This window comes from Ursus arctos, unplaced genomic scaffold (assembly GCF_023065955.2).
Source record: "Ursus arctos isolate Adak ecotype North America unplaced genomic scaffold, UrsArc2.0 scaffold_11, whole genome shotgun sequence".
NCBI lineage: Eukaryota > Metazoa > Chordata > Mammalia > Carnivora > Ursidae > Ursus > Ursus arctos.
The window spans coordinates 2,185,896-2,209,102 of NW_026622775.1; the positions used below are offsets into that span (position 1 = coordinate 2,185,896).

At 37.0% G+C, this 23,207-nt stretch overlaps 1 protein-coding gene across 4 annotated transcripts in view; it reads left to right on the forward strand.

Moving 5' to 3' along the window:
- Nucleotides 1-23,207, forward strand: part of GSTCD (glutathione S-transferase C-terminal domain containing) — a 133,894-nt gene that overhangs the window by 98,225 nt on the left and 12,462 nt on the right. For all 4 annotated transcript variants that reach the window (XM_048212232.2, XM_057309990.1, XM_057309989.1 and 1 more), the window contains 3 exons: nucleotides 2,469-2,584; nucleotides 2,747-2,791; nucleotides 4,743-4,871. In XM_048212232.2, coding sequence (XP_048068189.1) covers nucleotides 2,469-2,584; nucleotides 2,747-2,791; nucleotides 4,743-4,871 — 290 coding nt within the window. The remainder of the gene's footprint in view (nucleotides 1-2,468; nucleotides 2,585-2,746; nucleotides 2,792-4,742; nucleotides 4,872-23,207) is intronic.

Below are 23,207 nucleotides of genomic sequence, written 5' to 3' on the forward strand. Positions count from 1 at the left end.
AAAACATCTGACAAGTTTCTTTTTCTATGATGGCACTTAAAGAACCAGCATTTTTAGTCAACCTAAAAATAGATTATGAATTCATGCTTATAAATGGTGTCTTAGGCACAAGAATGTTGGATATAAATAGAGTGTAGGACTGGATTTTTAGATTAATACCATATCTCAAAATACCACTTTCTTACCTTGTTCAGTGTATTTGAGATCCTGTTCATTTTTCCAGGAGCTTCATAATATTTATAAAACTGAAATGGGGAGGAGGAATGCTTTTTTAGAGGTGGATTTTCCATAAAGCATCTGAGCATCATGCTGCTATATTTTTAGCTCGATTTGTGAATATTACATGCAGCTTAATAGTGTCTATTTAAACACAACCCTGAACATTACCTGTTTGCTTTCAGCCCTCATATCAGCATGAATTCTTTATATGCAAAGATGCAGTCTTAGCAAGGAAAACAGATCCTCATCAACGTTTGCTTTTGAAGCAAGTCTAAGAAAGTTAGATAATTCTAAATGTCTAATAGAAATACGGTACCAAACTTCCTGTTAGTTGTTCCATTAAATAAATTTTTTTTCCTTATTCTTAACAAAAGGTAATTCCTTTTGACTTTATGAAAATCCCTTGGCTAAGAAATGTTAAGAAATCCACAGAACAAAGACTGAAATGTTTGTGTTCATTTCTTGCCTCTTGGTGGCTCCATTAAACAGTCGTTTTCCAACAGGGCTCAAAAGTACTTTTCTTGTTTTGCCACTCTCCTCCCCTTCCTGTAGTGACTCTTCCTTTTCTGAATCAGAACTGTATTGCCATAAAAAATAAGGCAGATTTATGAATGGATGGATGGACAGATGGATAGATGAATAGAAGTGTGATTAAACCAAGGATGGTAAGTTGTTAATGGTAGAAGCTAAATGGAGGTTATAGAGACATTCACTGTAAGATTCTTTCAACTTTGCTGTGTTGAAAATTGTCATCATTTCTTAGGAGTGGTAATGCAGGAAGGGTAGGATGACAGGGGCTTTTACTTATTTTGTTTAAGTTTTTTACAATTATGTTATTAGAGAAAAAATGAAAAGAAGACTATATGAAACTGTCTTCATAAATGAAGTCACAAGACTGTTGGTGTAAGTGCCTTTCATGTTTGAAATTCACATTAGGCCATGCTGAATAATTAAGAATGTGTACAGTGATTTAGCTGTATGATGATGACCACGTTGTTACAGTAGGAGATTGGTTATGTAAGTGTGGTAGATACAGTCAGTGGACTACTACGCACCCATTAAAACTTAAGGCATAGAAACTTGCATTGACATGGAAAGATAGATATATAATGTTTTATATGCATCTAGAACATTATGAATTTATAGATACAGCTGAAAGTGCATATATATAAAGATATTAGCTCTGAATTATTAGATTATGGATCTTTTTCTCTCATACAGATTTTTTATTCATATTTTCTTTTTCCTAAAATAAAAGGTTTCTGGTGTTTTAATTTCAGTAACCTAAGAAAGAAGGAAAACAGAAAAGAGAAGAAAAGAAAAAAGCCAGGCTATTTTTCTATACAAATGGAGCAGGGAAACGTTGATAACTGTAAATAATTTTTGATCGAGCCAAAAGATTATCTGGGTTTGCCTTTTATCTATATCAATGAAATCTTCTCTCTTATATTTTCTTAATCTTGCTCTTACAAAAAGTACATGTGAAATATGTAAAAACAAATAATTTCATTCATTCTTCTGAAGTTATTTTCGTGGACTTAACTAGTGGCTTTGAAGGAAAGTTAAGATGTTTTCATGCTGCTAGGCCCAAGGCATTTCATACTTGGAAATGCCCTATCTTTAATCTCTAATTGCATTAGATTTCTGTGTCTGACTCATGAAGAAAAGAAGCTTCAAAGCCGAAACGGTAAAATCTAGTTTCTCTGTAAATACACCAACTGTTGATATATTGCAGACAACGTGACACCTATGTTCCAGCATTCCTAACCAGAAAAACTAAGAGTTCAAGGACATGCCAGTTAAATAACAAAAATGTTTTTGTTTATTTTGGATCTCTTTTGTCCAAGGAGATTTAAACAATGTGCTAGAATTTGGTAATCTTTGCAATCTGTCTCTGATAGGGATAGAGGGAAGAGAGACTATCACTGTTAATTTTTACTTATCCAGTAAACTTTCATTGAACACTTTATGACTCTGCCATTAATATTTCATTTATTGTATCCTCTCTAGAAGACTTTTTCAATGGCCATTGACAGAGAAGTTGGACATGAATAAAAATAAAAATATGCATAGAGAGAGTTCATTTCTGGGTTTCAGTTCTCTGGTCCTCTCGTGGTGGCTGATGTGGAATTTGGAACTCATTTTTACATTTATCCCTCTTGCTGGATGCCAGCAGTCTATCTATGAGTGCCTTCTCACTACCCCACGATGCCTAACATTTCATTGTCCTCATCTCTTATCTTCCCCAGGTAAAATGTCCAGCGATCGAGCTTTGAGGAAGCAGCAGCAGTTAAACAACCTCGTTTACGTGGTGACGAACCAGGCCAAACCTGGTGACAGAATTGTGGATTTCTGCAGCGGCGGGGTATTACATCCCTCCTTTTGTTCCCGTTAGCCTTTCCCCAACTATGTGACTTTACTGTATTATATTCAAAGTCATGTTTTTATTTGGCAAGACTGCTGTCTCAGAATGAGAAAAAAGCCTTAGGGACCAAAGTTGACTTGTTTCTTTTTCTGCCTTTTCCAGGGCCATGTTGGGATTGTCCTTGCTCACATGCTACCATCATGCCAGGTAAAGTCTGAATGACCCATAAAAGGGAACATTGGAAAACTACCCAATTCAGTTCGCTGAATATGTGTCTGACCCCTGCTCTTTGCATTTATAATTGTACACTCAGGTCACATTATGTGGCACAGTTTTTTTTCTTTGACCTAAACTTTTAAGAATCTTTAAAAAAAGTAAAGGAGGATCACAATACATTTTTCAATTTTTATAAAAGGGTTATATTTTAAAATAAAGAGGGAATAACCAATGTTGTTAAATAAAATAATGGCAAAACTAGTTTAATTGGCCACACAATTTTATACCGGAAATACTAGCTTCTGGAACATGTTAAGCTATGTATACTCTTTTGGTATCTTGATTTTTATCCATTGTACCGAAATTGTAACAGCAATACAAAATTCATTAAAGGAAAAAATAAACTCCAAATTTACCACACTCATCCATCAAATGCTTTTCTCCCCATGTTCTCATTAAGCCGTTGTCCATGAGAATGCTTATTGCTGCAAATGCTAAAAATGCAAATATAATTTTAGTTACCAGCTTTAACTCAATATTGTGTAAATGTTTTTCCCTATTGCAAATAATTTTAAATATCATTATTAAAATATCACCAAAATGTAACTGCATAGTATGTTTTTAAGTAAATGTACTATAATTTATGCAGTCACTGCCACCATTTGTTAGAAGTTTATTATTTTTAGTCTTCTGCCATATGAAATCATTTCCTTGGAGTGACCATCTTTTAGCATAAAAGTCTAGAATTTGATGACTTTAAAAAAATACAAAACGAATGGGGCAGATTCTTTGCTCATGAACTCTGGAATGTGCAAAATAATTACAGTGATTTCTCACAGAAGAAAAATATGAGGAAGAACTCATAGACTGGCCAGAATGACATGTAACAGAATGCTGGGGGGTGGGGAGTATTATTCTTTTCCTTTCTTCGAAAATAAAGGGCAAAATAAATAAGGAATCCTGGGGAAAACTAGCAGGTGTCTGTTTTGTTATCAAGGAAAGTAATAACTTTGTGGTTAAAAGAAGAAAGCTCATAAAGTAGAACCGTGGAGAAGCAGAGGCAGGGATATGGTGTCTTTTCCCCCTTTCCAACAGTTCTGAAAACTTAGAGACGTTGAGCCTTTAAAGGGGAAATCTTGTCTAGAATAATGGCTGGAAAGCTTTTGATACCAACTGTACTCTGACAGGTTTTTTATACAAAGGGATACAGGATTTTTCTGTAAAGACAAGCATAAGGACAAAATAAGGGTAGAACTAGGAATGATAGTGATGAAAGTGACCTAATTCTACCCACTTTTCTCTTTCTAAACAAATAATCCTTTCCAATCTTTGTTGACCTGGATTCCTAACTGGTTGCCCTTCTGTCTCACCCCCACCAATCCATACTATACATTGCAGCAGTGGAACCTTCTTTGGCCACACGATCTGGCTCCTATTACCTCTCCAGCCTCAAGTCTACCCTCCACACCCTGTCCCCCCATCCACCGTCACCACCACAACTACACCAGTTTTCCCAGTTCTTCAAACACACCATTTGGCCTTCACACGTGTTTCTTTCTCTGTCTGAAACACTCCTTCATTCCTCCAGCTGATTCCTATTCATTGCTCAGGCCTCAGTTAATATGTTATTCTCCATGTTAAATGACTAAAACCTTCTTTAGTCATCAAGTCCGACTGTTCTGATAACACACGATGTGTCTTCCATTAAACACTTATACTGTATTATAATTGCCTGTTGCACTTGTATCACTCCATCTGTAAGCTCCAAGAGTTCGAGGACCTTGTTCATTTTTATACCGTGTTATCTGGCATACCTCCTGGCACAGGATAAGGATCAGTGTAATATGTTCTACATTAAAACTATGAAATACAGTAATAATACTTTACCCTAATGTCTGAATTATGTTACTGAATGTACTATTGTTTCCTGGGTGCAATCTAGGTTACATTAATAGAAAACAAGGAATTATCATTAATTCGTGCTAAGAAGAGAAGTGATGAACTAGGTTTAAGCAACATTTGGTTCATTCAAGCAAATATGGAGTATTTTACAGGGATGTTTAATATTGGGGTAAGTAATCAAGCAATTTCAATTTCTTTAATTAAGAAAAATTATATGCCTTAGACTAATTAAAGGAAATACTTTTATATTCTTTCCTAAATAAGTTTATAAGTTTTGTTTTCTATCTCTAAAGTATAGCTTAATAATGAATATTATTTCATTCATAGCACTTCACCATTATATGATAGAGGTAATATTTGTTCCTCTCCCAGACACAAGGTTTATCTTCTTCACCGCAGAATGCCCAGTGCCTAAAACAATGTTTGACATATAGCAAGTGCTTAAAAATAGTTCTCAATTGAATGAACGAATGAATTCTAATAACAATGACCTCCGTTGGCTTGTTTTACATTTTTAAAAGATAATGAAAGAAAAGAAAAACAGAGAAATGTGGCTGTTGTTCCTTGTATTTGTTTTAAATATTTTTTTCTTATTTTTAAAGGACTATATGCTCAATATAGAAAAATACATAATAATACAAAGAAGAATCACCAGTATTTCCACTACTGAGAAATAAGTAGTGTCAAAAACCTTGGTCTTTATATATTTATACACACATACAAATGCATATTTACATGTATGTTAACATCATTGTCATCACACTACATAGACCTTGCTTTAACTGAACATTGTCATAAATCTTCCCCTACTCATCAATCATGTTTCTTTTCTTCATGTTGTTATAATGTGTAATTATTACTATGATGGATACCTTACGCATTGTTTAAGATTTTGATACATTTGCCAAATCACGTGCTAGGAAGGTTGTGCTACGTGCATTCCCAGCTGTATGTGTTCACAAAACATACACAATAGGCTGGTCTAGCTGGCACTCTTCTTCACTATCAGAAACTCAGACTTTCATAGTTCTTATGATTTTTGTTCAGTGATGTTCATTTCTTAAATATCGACCACTGGAAATTTGTGGGGTTTATTGTTATCTTTTACAGTGAAAAGGTATGCAATTTGTTTCCTTTGTAGATGTGATCTAAATTGGTTATCTCAAGCCAAGCCTATACAAAGAGAAGTAAACTGCTAATAAGGAAATTCAGGAAAATGCAGACATCTGAAACAGCAAATTCAAATTAACTATATATTTATGTGCAACTTAAATTTTACATGAATGTTGACATAAAGTTTAAAGCTTCTCCCATGAAATGAGCCATTGAGCCCATGCCCATGGTACCAGTACACCAGGCAGAATATTTAAAGTGGCAAGATATTGCTGCCCACTTATTCACCTCTCAAATCACAAAATTTTCATCTTATCAGCCATACATCTTTTTATCCTTCTGTGGTTTATAGGTGCTAAATCATTCTGGTATATTCTTGTAACTTCCAAGGTCATAATTCACTAACACCAGCTGAAAATGTGTATGTCTTTTTTGATGTGATATTTTTTCTACATTTCATAATAGTATATTCATAATGGCTTTTTTCTTTCTTAATTACTTTTGTCAAGATATATAGAAAGTGGATTAAAATTACTTGGAGGATTAAACCAAAATTAGATTTACTCTCAAGAAAATAATTTTCCCTAGGAGGATAATTGAGGTATTGCCACTAGATAAATCAAACTGAATGCATCAGTGGCTCCAACTCTTGTATTAAATAGATTACAGTGAAAATAGTGTAGCCGGAGAGGAAATCAGAATAACTCAGTATTGGAAATGCATTAAAACTGCATTAATCCATGATTTTGTGATATTTCAAATAAAGGTTTAGTTAGCATTTATCTTTGCTTAGTAAATACCTTTTTCTTTTACTATTTTTCTTTAGATATAAAAATAATGATGTAAACCAGATTTTAATGAGAGAATGTTAAAGTCTTAGAATCAACTATCTTTAGGAACTTTAAGCAAATCATTTATATGTAAGAATTAAAATACTAATTATTAGTCTTACCTCCATTAATAAAACAACCCATACCAGGCAAAAATGAATAACTTTGTTAAATTAATTTGATCTGAAATAAGGAAAGAGAACAAATCTAAATATTTTCAGATCTTTTAATTAGTTCTTCCAACATGTCCGCCTACTGTACCTGCCCAGTATAACCAGAATCAGTGAGATAATAATACTGTGTTTGCTCCAAAGAGTCGTCTTGTAGTTTCGGGTTTACATTGTACTTATTTGAGAAATATATATCTTTAGAAATACAAATGCCTAATAAGCTTATAAAAGCATTCAAAATCTCTATACATTTTAACTTGAACAACAATATTCCATTTTTGCTCTTAAATTTTGCCAAAATTAAATATATATATATTATTACTCATTGACTGAAGGGCTTCTGTGAGACAAGCCTAATCATACAGGAGTTTTACATTTTTTACTTTATGTGATATTTACATGATTTATTAATGACATGAAAAATTAGATATAATGGTAAACAAAGAAAATAAACATAAGGGTAAAGAATATGGACTTTAACATTAGGCAACCTTGTGCCAAAATCTCAGCTTGGCCAATTACTAGCCGTATGGCTCTGAGCAACTTATTTAAATCACTAATCCTCAGTTTTTCTGTATATAAATTAGGCATAAAATACCTGGCTCATAGGATATTGATACAATGTAAGTGAAGCACTTAGCAGGTTGTCTGGCATTTAGGAAGTACTCCGTAAGTTGGGCCTCTTTTTACTGTGTGCAGTGTGATCTCTGCATTTAAAAAGGATTGGGTGAATATGATCTATGTCTGTATACTGTATAATAATATTTTTTCTTTATTAGTTTCCGTATTTTCAAAATACCTCAAATTTAACATGTTACTTTTATATTCGTGCTAAGGTAAGTAATAAAGACAGAAAAATAAATATGTGTTTAATATTTCATAGGTAGAGGTAGATAGATAGATGATAGATACTTTATGTAGCCAAGAAAGGCTAATAGGTCCCTAAGGGTTATTACCAAATATCTAAAAGAATTCTGAACATATAAAATGTATTTTTTCTTTCAAAACAAGTAGTTATACAAATACCTTATTATTGGCTCATTCTGATTTTGATTATAATGACTGTCAGTGTCCTGAGGAAAATATAAAAGTCTTTTCAAAAGTAAGAAACACCCAAAAAGGTATTCTATTCCTCCCAGTTTCAATATATTTAGCTGTATGACCATGAATTAAGTATATGTTATGGGTTGAATGTTTGTGTCCTTTTTCAAAAAATTCATATGTTGAATTCCTAAACCTTAATGTCACAGAATTAGGAGGTAATTAGGTCATGAAGGTGGAACCCTCCTGAAATGAAATTGGTGCCCTTGTAAGAAGAGAGTGCTTGCTTCCTCTCCTAGCTCTCTCTCTGTAAACCAGGAAGGGGTCCCTCACTATCTGTAAACCAGGAAGGGGTCCCTCACTATCTGTAAACCAGGAAGGGGTCCCTCACTATCTGTAAACCAGGAAAGGGTCCCTCACTATCTGTAAACCAGGAAGGGGTCCCTCTCTCTCTGTAAACCAGGAAGGGGTCCCTCACTATCTGTAAACCAGGAAGGGGTCCCTCTCTCTCTGTAAACCAGGAAGGGGTCCCTCTCTCTCTGTAAACCAGGAAGGGGTCCCTCACTATCTGTAAACCAGGAAGGGGTCCCTCTCTCTCTGTAAACCAGGAAGGGGTCCCTCACTATCTGTAAACCAGGAAGGGGTCCCTCACATTAGATCTGCCAGCATCCTGATCTTGGACTTCTCAGCCTCCAGAGCTGTGAGAAACAAATGTTTGCTGTTTAAGCCACCCACTGAATGATGATGTTTTTTTAATTGCAGCCCAAACTAAGACAGTATGTATTGATTATCAACCCTTAAATGGACACTTACAAAAAATTGCTTCACAAATGGATTTTTAAGGCTTTTTATTTAAAAAAGAGGTCTATTAATGCCTTGTTTAATGCAAGATAAATAATCTACATTATTGTGAAAACTTACTTTAGAAGATTATGCTTTTTAAGACCTAACTTACAAGGGATATTCATATGCATGCTCTCAAACAATATTACAGAAAGCACCATGACTTTGGACAAACACACTGTATTAAAAACATAAACTGTATCAATGCTAAATATCTTTCCCAGCAAAATGTTTTAACTGGATAATTCCAACAGTAACAGTCTTCTGAACCAGATGATAAGGTATTGATTTCTTTTTTCTTTTAATGTTTCTTTATTATATTATGTTAGTCACCATTGTATATATGGACCACAACTTCTTAATCCAGTCATCTGTTGAAGGGCATCTCGGTTCCTTCCACGATTTAGCTATTGTGGACAATGCTGCTAAAAACATTGGGGTGCATATGGCCCTTCTCTTCACTATGTCTGTATCTTTGGGGTAAATACCCAGTAGTGCAATGGCTGGGTCATAAGGTAGCTCAATTTTTAACTTTTTAAGGTACCCCCACACTGTTTTCCAGAGTGGCTGTACCAACTTGCATTCCCACCAACAATGTAGGAGGGATCCCCTTTCTCCACATCCTCTCCAGCAATTGTTGTTTCTTGCCTTGTCAATTTTTGCCATTCTAACTGGCATAAGGTGGTATCTCAGTGTGGTTTTGATTTGAATTTCCCTGATGGCTAGTGATTTTGAACATTTTTTCATGTGTCTGTTAGCCATTTGTATGTCATCATTGGAAAAGTGTCTGTTCATATCTTCTGCCCATTTTATGATTTGTTTGTTTCTTACGTATTGAGTTTGAGAAGTTCTTTGTAGATCTTGGATACCAGTCTTTTATCTGTAGCGTCATTTGCAAATATATTCTCCCATTCCGTGGGCTGCCTCTTAGTTTTTTTGACTGTTTCCTTGGCTGTGCAGAAGCTTTTTATCTTAATGAAGTCCCACAAGTTCAATTTATCTTTTGTTTCTCTTGCCTTTGGAGATGTGTCATGAAAAAGGTTGCTTTGGCCAATGTCGTATAGGTTGCTACCTATGTTCTCCTCTAGGATTTTGATGGATTCCTATCTCACATCGAGGTCTTTCATCCATTTGGAGTTTATCTTTGTGTATGGTGTGAGAGAGTGGTCAAGTTTCATTCTTTTGCATGTAGCTGTCCAATTTTCCCAGCACCATTTATTGAAGAGACTGTCTTTTTTCCACCGGATGTTTTTTCCTGCTTTATCAAAGATTAGTTGCCCAAAGAGCCAAGGGTCCATTTCTGGGTTCTCTATTCTGTTCCATTGGTCTATGTGTCTGTTTTTGTGCCAGTACCATGCTGTCTTTGTGATCACAGCTTTGTAGTACAGCTCGAAATCCGGCTTTGTGATGCCCCCAGCTTTGTTTTTCCTTTTCAACAGTTCCTTGGTGATTCAGGGCCTTTTCTGGTTCTAGTTCTTTGAAAAATGTCCTCGGTATTTTGATCGGGATAGCATTGAAAGTGTAGATTGCTCTGGGTAGCATGGACATTTTAACTACGTTAAATCTTTAGATCCATGAGCATGGAATATTTTTCCATCTTTTTGTGTCTTCCTCAATGTCTTTCAAGAGTGATTTATAGTTTCTAGAATAGAGATCCTTTACATCTCTGGTTAAGTTAATTCCAAGGTAACGTATGGTTTTTGGTGCTATTGTAAATGGGATGGATTCCCTAATTTCTCTTTCTTCAGTCTCATTATTCGTGTATAGAAATGCAACTGATTTCTGAGCATTGATTTTGTATCCCACCACATTACTGAATTGCTCTATAACTTCTAAAAGTTTGGGAGTGGATTCTTTTGGGTTTTCCATATAGAGTATCATGTCATCTGTGAAGAGAGACATTTTGACTTCTTCTTTGCCGATTTGGATACCTTTTATCCCTTTTTGTCGTCTGATTGCTGCTGCAAGGACTTCTAGTACTATGTTGAATAATAGCGGCGAGAGTGGGCATCCTTATTGTGTTCCTGATCTTAAGGGAAAGGCTTCCAGCTTTTCTCCACTGAGAATAATATTTGCTGTAGGCTTTTCATAGATGGCTTTTATGAGCTTGAGAAATGTACCCTCTATTCCTACACTCTGAAGGGTTTTAATCAGGAAAGGATGCTGTATTTTGACAAATGGTTTTTCTGCATCAATTGAGAGGATCATATGGTTCCTGAGTCTTTTCTTGTTGATATGATGTATCACGCTGATTGATTTGCGAATGTTGAACCACGCTTGCATCCCAGGGATGAATCCCACTTGGTCATGATGGATAATACTTTTAATGTACTGTTGGATTCTATTAGCCAGGATCTTGTTGAGGATTTTGGCGTCCATATTCATTAGGGAAATCGGTCTGTAATTCTCCTTTTTGATGGGATCTTTGCCTGGTTTGGGGATCAGGGTAATATTGGCCTCATAGAATGAGTTTGGTAGCTTTCCTTCTGTTTCTATTTTTTGAAATAGCTTTAGGAGAATAGGTATTATTTCTTCTTTGAATGTTTGGTAGAATTCCCCATGAAAACCGTCCGGGCCTGGAGTTTTGTTATTTGGAAGGTTGTTTATCACTGACTCAATCTCTTCATAATTAATTGGCCTGTTTAAGAAATCAATTTCTTCCTGTTTCAGTCTTGGTAGTTTATAGGTTTCCAGGAAGGCCTCCATCTCTTCCAGATTGCTTAATTTATTGGCATATAGATGTTGATAAAAGTTTCTAATAATCCTTCCAATTTCATTGGTGTTGGTCATGACCTCTCCTTTTTCATTCATAATTTTATTAATTTGGGTCCTTTCTCTATTCTTTGGGATAAGTCTTGCCAGCGGTTTGTCAATTTTATTGATTCTTTCAAAGAACCAGCTTCTAGTCCTGTTGATCTGCTCTACTGTACTTCTGGTTTCTAATTCATTGGTTTCTGCTCTAATCTTGGTCAACTGCTTCCTCGTGAGTGGATTAGGCCTGTCCCTCTGTTACTGTTCCAACTTCTTGAGGTGAGAACATAAAAACTGCATTTTAGATTTTTCTATTCTTTCGAGTGAGGCTTGGATGGCTATGTATTTCCCCCTTAGGACTGCCTTTGCAGTATCCCATAGGTTTTGGACCATTGTGTTTTCATTCTCATTGGTCTCCATAAATTGTTTAAATTGATTTTTGATTTCCTGGTTTATCGAGTCATTCCTGAGCAGGATGGTTCTTAGTCTCCAAGTGTTTGAGTTTCTTCCAAATTTTTCCTTGTGGTTGAGTTCCAATTTCAGAGCGTTGTGGTCTGAGAATATGCAGGGGATAATTTCAGTCTTTTGGTATCAGTTGAGACCTGTTTTGTGACCCAGAACATGGTCTATTCTTGAGAATGTTCCATGGGCACTAGAATAGAATGAGTATTCTTTGGTTCTGGGGTGTAGTGTTCTATATATATCTATGAGGTCCAACTCGTCGAGTATGGCATTCAAAGCTCTTGTTTCTATCTTGGTTTTCTGCTCCGGTGCTCTGTCTATTGCTGATAGTGGAGTGTTGAGGTCCCCTACTATTAACGTATTTTTATCTATATGTCTCTTTATTCTGGTTAAGAGTTGGCTTGTGTATCTTGCTGCTCCCCTGTTGGGGGCATATATATTTATAATTGTCATATCCACTTGTTGGATACGTCCTTTAAGGATAATATAGTGCCCTTCTGTGGTTCTAAGTATACTCTTTAGTTTAAAATCCAATCTGTCTGATATGAGAATTGCTACCCCAGCTTTCTTTTGAAGTCCATTGTCGTGAAAGATGGTATTCCATCCCTTTACTTTCAGTCTGAATGTATCTTTAGGCTCAAAATGGGTCTCTTGCAAATGGATGGGTCATGTCTTTTTATCCAATCTGCAACCCTGTGGCACTTTATGGGAGCATTTAGGCCATTTACATTGAGGCTGATTATTGAGAGATATGATTTTAATGATGCCATGTTGCCAGTAAAGTCTTTGTTTCTATAGATTGTGACTTTCTGTTCTGTATCACTCCTGGGGCCTTTTTACTTTTATAGAACCCCCCTTAATATCTCCTGTAGGGCTGGTTTCATGGTTACGAAATTGGTCAATGACTGGCGATTCTGGAAGGTCTTTATTTCTCCATCAATTCTGAATGACAGCCTTGCTGGATAAAGGATCCTTGGCTTCATGGTTTTCTCTGAAAGAGCTTTAAAAATGCCCCTCCAACCCTTTCTGTCTTTCCAGGTCTAATTCTGATACCTTTGCCTTGGTACATGAGAAATTTCTTTGCCCTGGCCACTTTCAATACTGTATCCTTGGATCTAATATTTGCGAATTGCCCTATGACGTGACGTGGTGTAGGTTTGTCATGGTTGAGCTTGGGAGGGGTCCTCTCTGCCTCTTGGACATGAATGTTTGTTTCCCTTGCTAGATTAGGGACGTTTTCAGCTACAATTTGTTCAAATATCTCTACTAGTCCTCTGTTTTTCTCCACCCCCTCGGGGATGCCGATGATTCTGACATTGGAACATTTCATTGAGTCAGTAATCTCCCGTAACCTACACTCCTGTGCATGGATTTTTTTGAGTCCAGATTCTATTTTAGCTTTCTCTTCTACTAACCCATCCTCCAATTCGCTGATACGTTCTTCTGCCTCATTCACCCTGGCCGTCAGAGCCTCTAGTTTTGACTGCATTTGGCTCATAGAATTTTTAATTTCTGCCAAATTCGCTCTCATTTCCGCCCTTAGAGATTCTATATTCTCATTAACATTTTCGTTATACTTTTTTCAAGTCTATACATCATCTTGACCATTGTTACTCTGAATTCCATTTCTGATAATTTGGTTATATCCATATCCATTAGTTCTGTGGCAGAGGCCACAGACTCCTTGTCTTTTCTTTGCTGGGAGGGACTTCTCCTTCTCGTCATTCTGATGAGGAGAGGTTGTGGGGTTGTCCAGAGCCGAAATTATTGACCGGGACCCAGGCCATGCGCCCTTGTTTTATAGGGATCTTAGGGATGTGGGCTTCTTGATTTTTCAGCCTGCCTTCTGGGGGAGGGGCCTGCCCCACCGATACTCAGGCAACCCTGTTTGGGTAGAGTCTCCGTGTCCCCTGCAAGGGGGATCAGGATGGGCACACTGTGAGCCGGTGTTTCCAGGCTTTTGTTCTCTGGCGGCTTTCCCTGGCAGTTTGCTGTGCCTCTTCTGAGAGTCAGAGCAGCAGCGGCCGAATCTCAGCCTCTGTCTCAGAACAGAGGGATCACGGAGTATTCTCCACTGATGTTCTGGCCACTTTAACTCTGTTACTGTTGGTGCTGCTCAACCCTGCAGCGTCCAGGGATGTGCGCCCCACTCCCGGTGTCCCAGCCCTCACTTCCAGGGCCGGCACGTCTCTGTCCTTTGTGTTTCTAACACCGCCAGCCGCCCCCGTGCACTCCTGGAGCTCCTGGTCTCAGTCTGGTTCCAGTGAGCACACTGGGATTCCGGAGTTCCGTGAGAAGTCAGGTGGCGTGTGCTCCCCGCTCACGGTCTCAGTCTGCTGTCTCGCGGGTGCCGGTCCGCAAGTTTGCCCACTCCCCCATGCAGGTGGCTACTGCTTCCTGGCGCCCGAACGCGGCGGCTCCCTCCTCCTTCTGTTTATCTTTCGATATCTGTGCGCGGTTTCACGGCTCCCCGCTTGGTACCTCAATACTCAGCGCTGGAGATGTTCATTTGTAGAGATCCAGATGCATCATCCTGCATCTCAGGCTGATTCCGTGGATGTTCAGGCTGGTCTGGTACCTATCCAGCTCGACTCAGGGGACCAGCTGAAAAAGGGGTCCCCTACTCCTCTGCCATCTTAACTCCCCATCAAGGTATTGATTTCTAACAGTATTGGTGAATATTTTCTATATTGTCAATATATATCAAAATCTCAAAACAGTTTATTTTTTAGTTATGTATTTACCTTTTTCTATCTTACCAATAACAATTTTTAATATCCTTGTGGTTTATCAGTGTTGAGTGCTTAATTACAAGCTTATTTCTAGTTATGTATGTTAGTATACAATTATAGAATGTAATTGTATACAATACAATAAATATGCAATTATACAATGTAATTCAGTAACACCTTGGATGAGTAATTTATATAATCCTTGTTTAAAAAAAAAGGAACTTGAGGAAATACATAGTCTGCAGACATAATTTTGAAAAATCATTAAGGCAAAATGGAGGATCTCCCACATGAAGACAACAGATAGAGGTATTTCAACCTCCTTCTCTCCAAGAAAGATCAGACCCCCAAATAACAAGGAGAACAAAAACCAGAAGAATCACAGTCCATCTTTGATGAACCTACGTTCAAGATTCTGTAATTTGAACCATAATATATGAAGGCAGAAAGCAGATTGAAGAAAATGGAAAATTATTGAGCAGAAAAGAGGAAGATCAAACGTAAATGCATGGAGAGAGGGAGTGACTATCAGGAGGCAAGTCACTTTGCTCTCATCGAATCCCAGAAAATGTCAAGAGTTCAGGATACCACAAACCTCAGAGGAAGGGGGTAAGGAAGAGCTGAAATCATGTTTAATTAAGAATATTTAGAGACCCAGATTCCTACCTCCATCTTGTGTACACTCCCTGAGTCCTGCAAGGAACTAGAATTTTATTCTATGAAGAAACTGAGCCAGAGGTGTTCTAAATACAGGGATACTGGCACAGAGGCGGGCAAAGGTGATGTGCGATACTGAAAACGAGGACTCAGTGAGAATGTGTACACGGAATGATGGATCTTTCCCCCTCACCCCCTTTTGCCCTTACTTCAGAACTTCAGAAACTGAAATCGTGTTCTCAAAGAGATCAAAAGAATCAGAGCTGTCCCCAGAGAAAATAAGTACAGATACTATAACTGTAATTAAAAAAAAAAACAAATGAGCAGCTAGCCACCTGACCACTCAGTCACTAGTGAAGCCCACCAGTGTTCAAGCCTTTCATTCAGTATTTCCAGTCAACTTCTTAGTGATTCACTCTTTAATATGAACTGACAGCCAAGGAATATCAAATATGGAAAACTTACAAAACAGAAGATAGAGACCAAAAGAACAAACATAACAAAGGATCTCATCCATGGAGAGATCAGGAAGATATTACATGAACGAAACAAGGATAGGATGAAAAGGGGTGGGGGGAATGAACCAACAGAGAACAAGAAGGAACATCCTGGAAATTAAAATATGTTAACTAAAACTGAGAAAAAAACACAAGTAGAAAATCTAAAAGATGAAGTGTAGGACATCACCTGTAAAAATAGAACAAAAAAAAGAAATAGAAACTGAAATAAACAAATTTTTAAAAAGTGTGAAAGTAATAAAATGCTAACATCTCAAGAAATGTACTTCAGAAAACTCCTGGAAGATGTGCTTCACTAACACAAGAGAGTAAATAAGAAAAAGGAACAAGTGGTATCTAACACAAAAGGAGGTGAAGAGATTCTCAGTGTGATGGCAAAGGGAATCTCAGGACCAGAGCTAGGCAGAAGGCCCAGAAAGCGTGAGTCATTAGTTAAAGGTTAGAAAGCCCAGGAAAGATGTCTTCAGGAAGGAAAAATGAGACTGATTGATTACTTGGCATTTTCATACAGTGGAAAGTTATACAATAGGGCATTTTACAGAGCTTTTGGGTAGGGAGAGGCTTGGGTGTTTAAAAAAAATTGTACAGCACACTTAGCAGTGAACAGTATGTATACAAAGCAACAATACTAAAAACATTACATAATACTTAAAGTTGGAGGTAATATTAAGAGGATGGTGAAAGGGGAAAGGATGTAAATGTAAAAAAAAAACAAAAAACAACCCCACACAAAAACAAAACTTCATCTTCCATAATGGAAAATCAATAGATAATGTCTAATAGTTATAAATGAAGAGGTAGCAATCTGCATTTATCATATGGGAAAAGTGAAGTGCTAGATTTCAGGAAAGGAAACCAATGAGTTGAAAAGCATTGGCTTTGGTTGCCAGATGTTCTTTCAGGGGTGGAAGAGTGTGTACAGAACAAGGGGCTCTTTGTACGTGCCTTCAAAGCCAATTATCTATAATATAATTGCACACAAGGTTTTAAAGGGGTTGGGGACAGAACATGAGTACACAGTTGGGACCACACCTACTTCTGTCTAGATAGTTGATTAAGAATCCTTCTTTGGGAAGCAAAGGTTCAGAGCCTAATTGGGCTGGGCAAACTTAGAGGTCATCCATTTCAACCTTGTCGTTTTACAGATGGAGCGGTTGAAGCTATCTGTATCAACAGAGGGGCCTAACGAGTTAGTGTGAGAGCTGGACCTGGAGTCCAGTTAGTGACTTCCTGTTCACTCCCTCCATCTCAGAAAGGAGCAAATGGAAACATAGAGAACTAGAACAAAGTTTGGCGTCAGGAAGTTTGAGTTTAAATCTTGGCTTCATCGCTTGTGACTTTAGACCAGGTCTTTATGACTAGGTGACTTTGGACATGTTATTGCAAATGGAGATAGTAAGAGCTACTTAACATATTAAATTAAGACAATAATTAAATGATTAAGTCAAAAAATCAATGTAAAGATTTGACATCTAGCAGATACCGAATACATGCTAGTTCCCTGTGTTGTAATTTCAGAAGATAGTAGGACGGATGAAACGAATAAAAAGGGAGAGGATGTATTTGTAAAGAGGAATTATCTAGGATGGAGGCCCCACACTGTTTGAGTTAGGTCCTTGATTTGCTGTGTGACCTAGAACAGGTTACTTACTATCTCTGGGCCTCAATTTCCTTTATCTTAAAATAGTATCTACTTAGATGTTTGCACACCCCTGTTCACAGCAGCACTATTCCCAATAGCCAAGAGGTGGAAGCAACTCAAATGTTCATGGACAGATGAATGGATAAACAAAATGTGAAATATATCTATATCTATATACAGATATATAATTTAGCCAAAATGTGATATATATATAAAATTTCACCTTAAAAAAGAAGGAAATCTTGTCATGCTACAACCTGGATGAACCTTGAGGATGCTAAGTGAAATGAGCCAGTTACAAGAAGAAATACTGTAAGATTCCTCTTCTATGAGGTATCTAAGGTAGTCCCATGCATAGAAACAGAAAGTAGAACGGTGGTTTCCAGGGGCTGAGGGGAAGGGGAGCACGGAGGTTGCTGCAGTTGGTATGGAGTTTCAGTTTTGCAAGATGAAAAGGTTTTGGAGGTCTGATTCACAACAATGTGTACACTTAAGATGGTAAATCTTGTATATATTTTTCCCACAATAAAAAGGTAAATTAAAAAAATAGTACTTCATAGGGTTATTGTGTTAAATGAGTAAATACATGGAAAGCACTTAACATGATGCCTTAATAAGTGTTAAATTTTATATTATTACCGATATTAGTATCACTCCCTATCTCATGAACATGCCAGCTGTTTTTTTGTTCTGTGCTTGTTACTTCTTTGCTTTCTAAACTCCTTTCTACCCTACAAGGCCCTCCTCAAATGCCCCCTCCTTCAGGACTCCCTTCCTGAATTTTCGCTGTCTGAATATCCCCTGTCCCCACTCTGATGCTTCTGTTTGTACTTTTTCAGTGGCACCTACCATATTCTATCTTGTATTAGATACGTTTGTGTACTGCGTGTGTGTTGTTGTATGCGTAGGGTTTTATTCTTCTTTGTATCCCCTGCGAATCACACACATGAGAGACAGAATCGTTTATGAACTTCATGAGTTATTTCAGCCTACACGATTCCCAGATTGAGTTGATTAATGTATTAAGTAGTTTGGATACAGTTGTTACTATGACAGAGCATACAAAAGGATCATATTTTTGACCTTTGTATTCCCAGCCACTACCATAACACCAGTATATACAAAATGCCCAATGATTGTTGAATGAATTCTACAATTTCTAGAACTGTAAGTAATTATGGGCCTTTAATGATTAAAAAGAGAGAATAGCAAATTACTCAACAAAATCACCTTCATGTTGATATGGAAGCTATCTACATCGGTTGTCTCGTGGTTTTTTACAGTGTATTTCTTTTAATAAGGATTGGAATAAGACACAAAAATTGAAATGGTTAATGTGACTCTTAAGGCTTAAAATTTATAGGTTTTCATCTGCTTTAAATTTTCTATTTCTCTTGTAGAAATAAATGACCACACATTTGGCAGCTTAAAATAACACAGATTTATTTATCTCACAGTTCTACAGATCAGAAATCCAGGTGGGCTCAACTAGTTTCTCTGCTCCAGGGTCGTTAGGTCAAAGTCAGCTGCTGCTTCGGTTTGGCTCTTATCTAAACACTCAGAGAGAGATCCACTTCCAGGATGATTCATGTTGTTGGTAGAACTTAGTTCCATGCAACGTAGGATTAAGGTTCCAGCTCCCTTGCTGGCTCAGCCAGGATTCATTCTCAGCTTCTAGAGCTACCCATGAAAGCCAGCAATGGTTGTTCAAGTCATCTCCTGCTTCAAATCTCTGACTTCTTGTGTCTCATCTCTCTTGCTTCCAGTCTGAGAAAGTTCTCTACTTTGAAGGCCTCATGTGATTCAACTGAGCCCACCCGTGTAAATCCAGAATAATCTTGGTATTTTAAGGTTCTTAATTACATCTGAAAAAAATCCTTTTTGCCACTTGGACGGGTTTCAGGTATGAGCATGTAGACTCATTCCTCCTACTACACCATCCCTGTCTCTTTTTTTTCCCCTTAAAGTTTGTTTATATGACCATGTCATTTCTCCTTCACAATTTGGATTTTGCCGGTCATATCCCCCTGGTGTTGTTTCACATGTTACCCTGTTTCCGAGATTGCTTAGAAATGGGTAGTTAGATATATATTGTAGAGACATAATCAGATCAGGTTTCCTTTGGAGTAAGACTAGATCATAGGTGGTGGTGTGCTCTACCAGGAGGCCCTTATGTCTGGCTGTCTCTTGTGCAACGTTAGCAGCATTAGTGATCATCGACCTCAGCTCCCTTACTTCAGCAAGGATTGCAAAATGGTGCTGATATTCTTCTCATCTCATCGTTCCATCTTCAGTTACTTTTCTTTATTAACTGTTCGGTTATGCAGAGGTACAGTACGTTGGGAAAGGCCGGATAAAATTGGATTCTTTCCCCGTATTTTCTGGTTTTCAACGTGACTTAGTTATCTACTGAAAGTGACCAGTATTTTTTTTCTCAGTATGATTATTGACTCATCATTTTAATGTTTGAAATACTTATTATTGTTATTGCACTTATTGCAGTATTGCCCTTCCCGTTGCACTCACTGCTCTCACTGATGCTCAGATGTTTGTTCAGTGGGACTCTCTTGAGGTTAGCTCTTGAGTCCTGTTGATGGGACTTCAATAGTATTTCACAGTCTCCGTGCTGTCAGTAGAACACGGTGTTCCAGCTCATCTTATGCAGCTCCTGCCTCCTACCTGGCAGCAGGTGTTTCTCCATGCAGCTCTAAATTCTTTGAAAGGAAAATGCTATTTCGATTACCACAATTTAGGTACTGGGGCTAGTCATTGCTGCTGGTTTGGTCTTTGCTTCCAGGCTTTACTATGGTCTGAGCAAGGCAATTTTTTTTTTTTTAAATCATCATAGGTACATACTGACATTTCCAATTTAAATTCAGGATTATGGGATTTTAACTTAGCCTCACTTAACTGTCTCTTATCTCTTTCTTCTTTCTCCTATGCTTAAAAAAAGATCGGTTTCCTAATGGCATCAGCATATTTCTTATTTGCTTTATGTCACAATATACACATTTGAGTCCTAAAACAAAAATATAGACAGCAATGATGATTACTGAAAATAGTTTGAAAATTTTTTAACATTATTTTTCATTTAATAATATCTACCATGGCCGTGTAGACAAATATTCCTCCTTCCTTTGTAGGGCTTCAGAATAAGCTGCGAGTCCTCTGTCAGTGGAAAATTGGCTTGTTTCCATTTTGTTGTTATTTCAAATATTGCTTCAATGAATAAATCTTTTTATGTTTTGGCCAGTGTATCCCTTGAACAGATTTTTAGAAGTGAGATTGCAAATTTCTCATGTAATTTTGCTGGATATTGCTAAATTCCTCCTCCATGGGGTTATGGCATTTTTATATTCCCACCAGCAATGTATGACATTGTCTGTTTCCCCATACCCTGGCCCATAGATTGTCATCAAATTTTAGAATTTTTGCCACTTTAATAGGTGATAAGTAGTATCTTAATGTAATTTAAATGCTTCTCTTATTTTGAACAATATTGAATAACTTTGGTTTAAGACATATTTGCGTATTTTTGTTTCTGAATTTTCCAAATCTCTTGTCCATTTTACTATCAGATTATTATACTTTTCTTTATTTTCAGAAACTTGCTATGTATTAGGGATAAAACCTTTAGTTAATGCTTTAAGTTGCCAATTTTTTCTCACTTTGTCCTTTGTCTTTTTACATATGGTTTTTGTTTATTTCCCATTTAATTTTTTTTTCATTTTTTGTCAAATTTATTAACCCTACCCCTTATTGTATGTAGAATTTCAGACATGGTTAAGTATTTCCACACCCCTACGTTATAGAGGAATTCACTCATGGTTGTTGTGGTTGTTTTGCATTTTAAATCTCTAATCCATTTGAAATTACCATGTGTGGTGAAAGGAAAGGATCTAATTTTATTTCTCATTTGGCTATTAAGTTAACCCAACGTCGCTTATTAAAAAGCCCATCTTTGGGGCACCTGGCTGGCAGTTGGTAGAGCATGCAACTCTTAATCTCAGGGTTGTAAGTTTGAGCCCCTCATTGGGTATAGATTACTTACAAATATGATCTTAAAAAAAAAATTAAAAGTCCGTCTTTTTCCAGTGGTCTGTATGCCACCTTTGTGTTATGCTTATTGTTCATATTCAGATCGTTCCGTTGATCTGTATCTCTCTTCATTATTTGCCTGTTCTTTCTGACCTGCATTTGGTAACGATGGAAATTAGGAGCATATGAAGCAATAAAACCTTTGAAGACTAAAATCCATTGTGTAAATACTTATTACATTTAGTTGTTTTGTTTAAATGAGGGAAATAAACTCATTCTTTTGCATGTAGCAAAGGGAATGTGAACCTAAGTAAAGAGAGATTTATAAAAGTAAATTGTCTAAACTTTTCTTTAAGAGCCTTAGAAGGGTTTTGTGGGAACGCAGCCTGATGTAATTAATGCATGGGTTCAGGCTCTGGGGTCAGGATCTGCCGCTCAGCAGCTGCTTTGTTGTGGGCATGTTCTTGATTTCTCTCAGCCTTAGTTTCCTTACTTCTAAAACAGAGATAAGATCTGTCAGGGCCCTTGTGAGCATAGAAAGATCTGCGTGCCATCACCCAGCATAGCGTCCCATATAAAGGGCACTCAGGGAGTGTTGGTTCTTTTCTTCCCCTGCAGGGGAAAATGCATCTGTAACTTTTATGGTGAAGTTTTCTCCAGCTACTCATGAAAATAAGAACTAGCCTGATTTTTACTCTGCAAAGCTGATTAAATGAAAGGGGCAGATGAGAAATCAAAGTCCTTTACTCCCAATTACCTGGTAGTGGCTGCCTTCACTGAACGGCAGCCTTCCCAGGCTCGATTTTCACAGTGAAAGAGGAAAAGTGGATTGACAACAGCCACAGGGATTGTTGACTTCTAAATCTATGTAAGCCCAGAAGGAGGGGAGAGTCAGAAGAAGGGTTGAGAGCAGAGATCACACTTTCCTCTTCCCAATACAGCATTGCTTTTGGCTTTCCAGTTTAAGAGGGGAATCTGGCTTATGATACATCCAGAAATTTCCAGAAAATCTCCTCTTCACTCTAAAAGCCCCTCTCTACCCTGAAGTTGTCAGAAATCTGAGCATTTTTCTGATAAAATGCTTTATTTTTTAAGATCCCCATATCAGATTTTTTTCATAGGGTCCTATTTTGCTTCATTTAGCCTACTAATTTTCGTAATTATCTACTTTACATTGTGTTACAGTATAGATATATTTAAGGAATTTGTTTTGAAACCATATCTTAAGATCATTTTTAGAGGTTCTTTTTGTGAATTATCAGATTCCAATTCATAATTTTATTCCTTCCTTTTTAAATAAACCCATAGAAAGTAGTTCGTGCAATCCACCAATGTTAAGAACTATTATATGAATATGAAAAGGGGCTCCATAAATATGATTTGATCAGTTTTCATACAACATTGATTAGATTATATTCATATAACATTTGAAAGAATGTTTTCAAATACATTTTTATTTAATTTTTGCAACAGCATTGTTTTATGTCAGTATTGTTAACCATACTTTATAGTTGAGCAGACCAAGGCCCAGAGAAGTTAAATTTTAAATGGCTCAGGATCTCATAGGCAACTACAGTTTGAGACTAGAAATTCAGATTTCAACCTAGTGTTCTTTCCACACTGCTACAACTGAACTAAATTCATAATCAGCAAGAACACTCGTTTAGACAGGCATACATATTAAATTTTCCATATTTAACATGGTGTC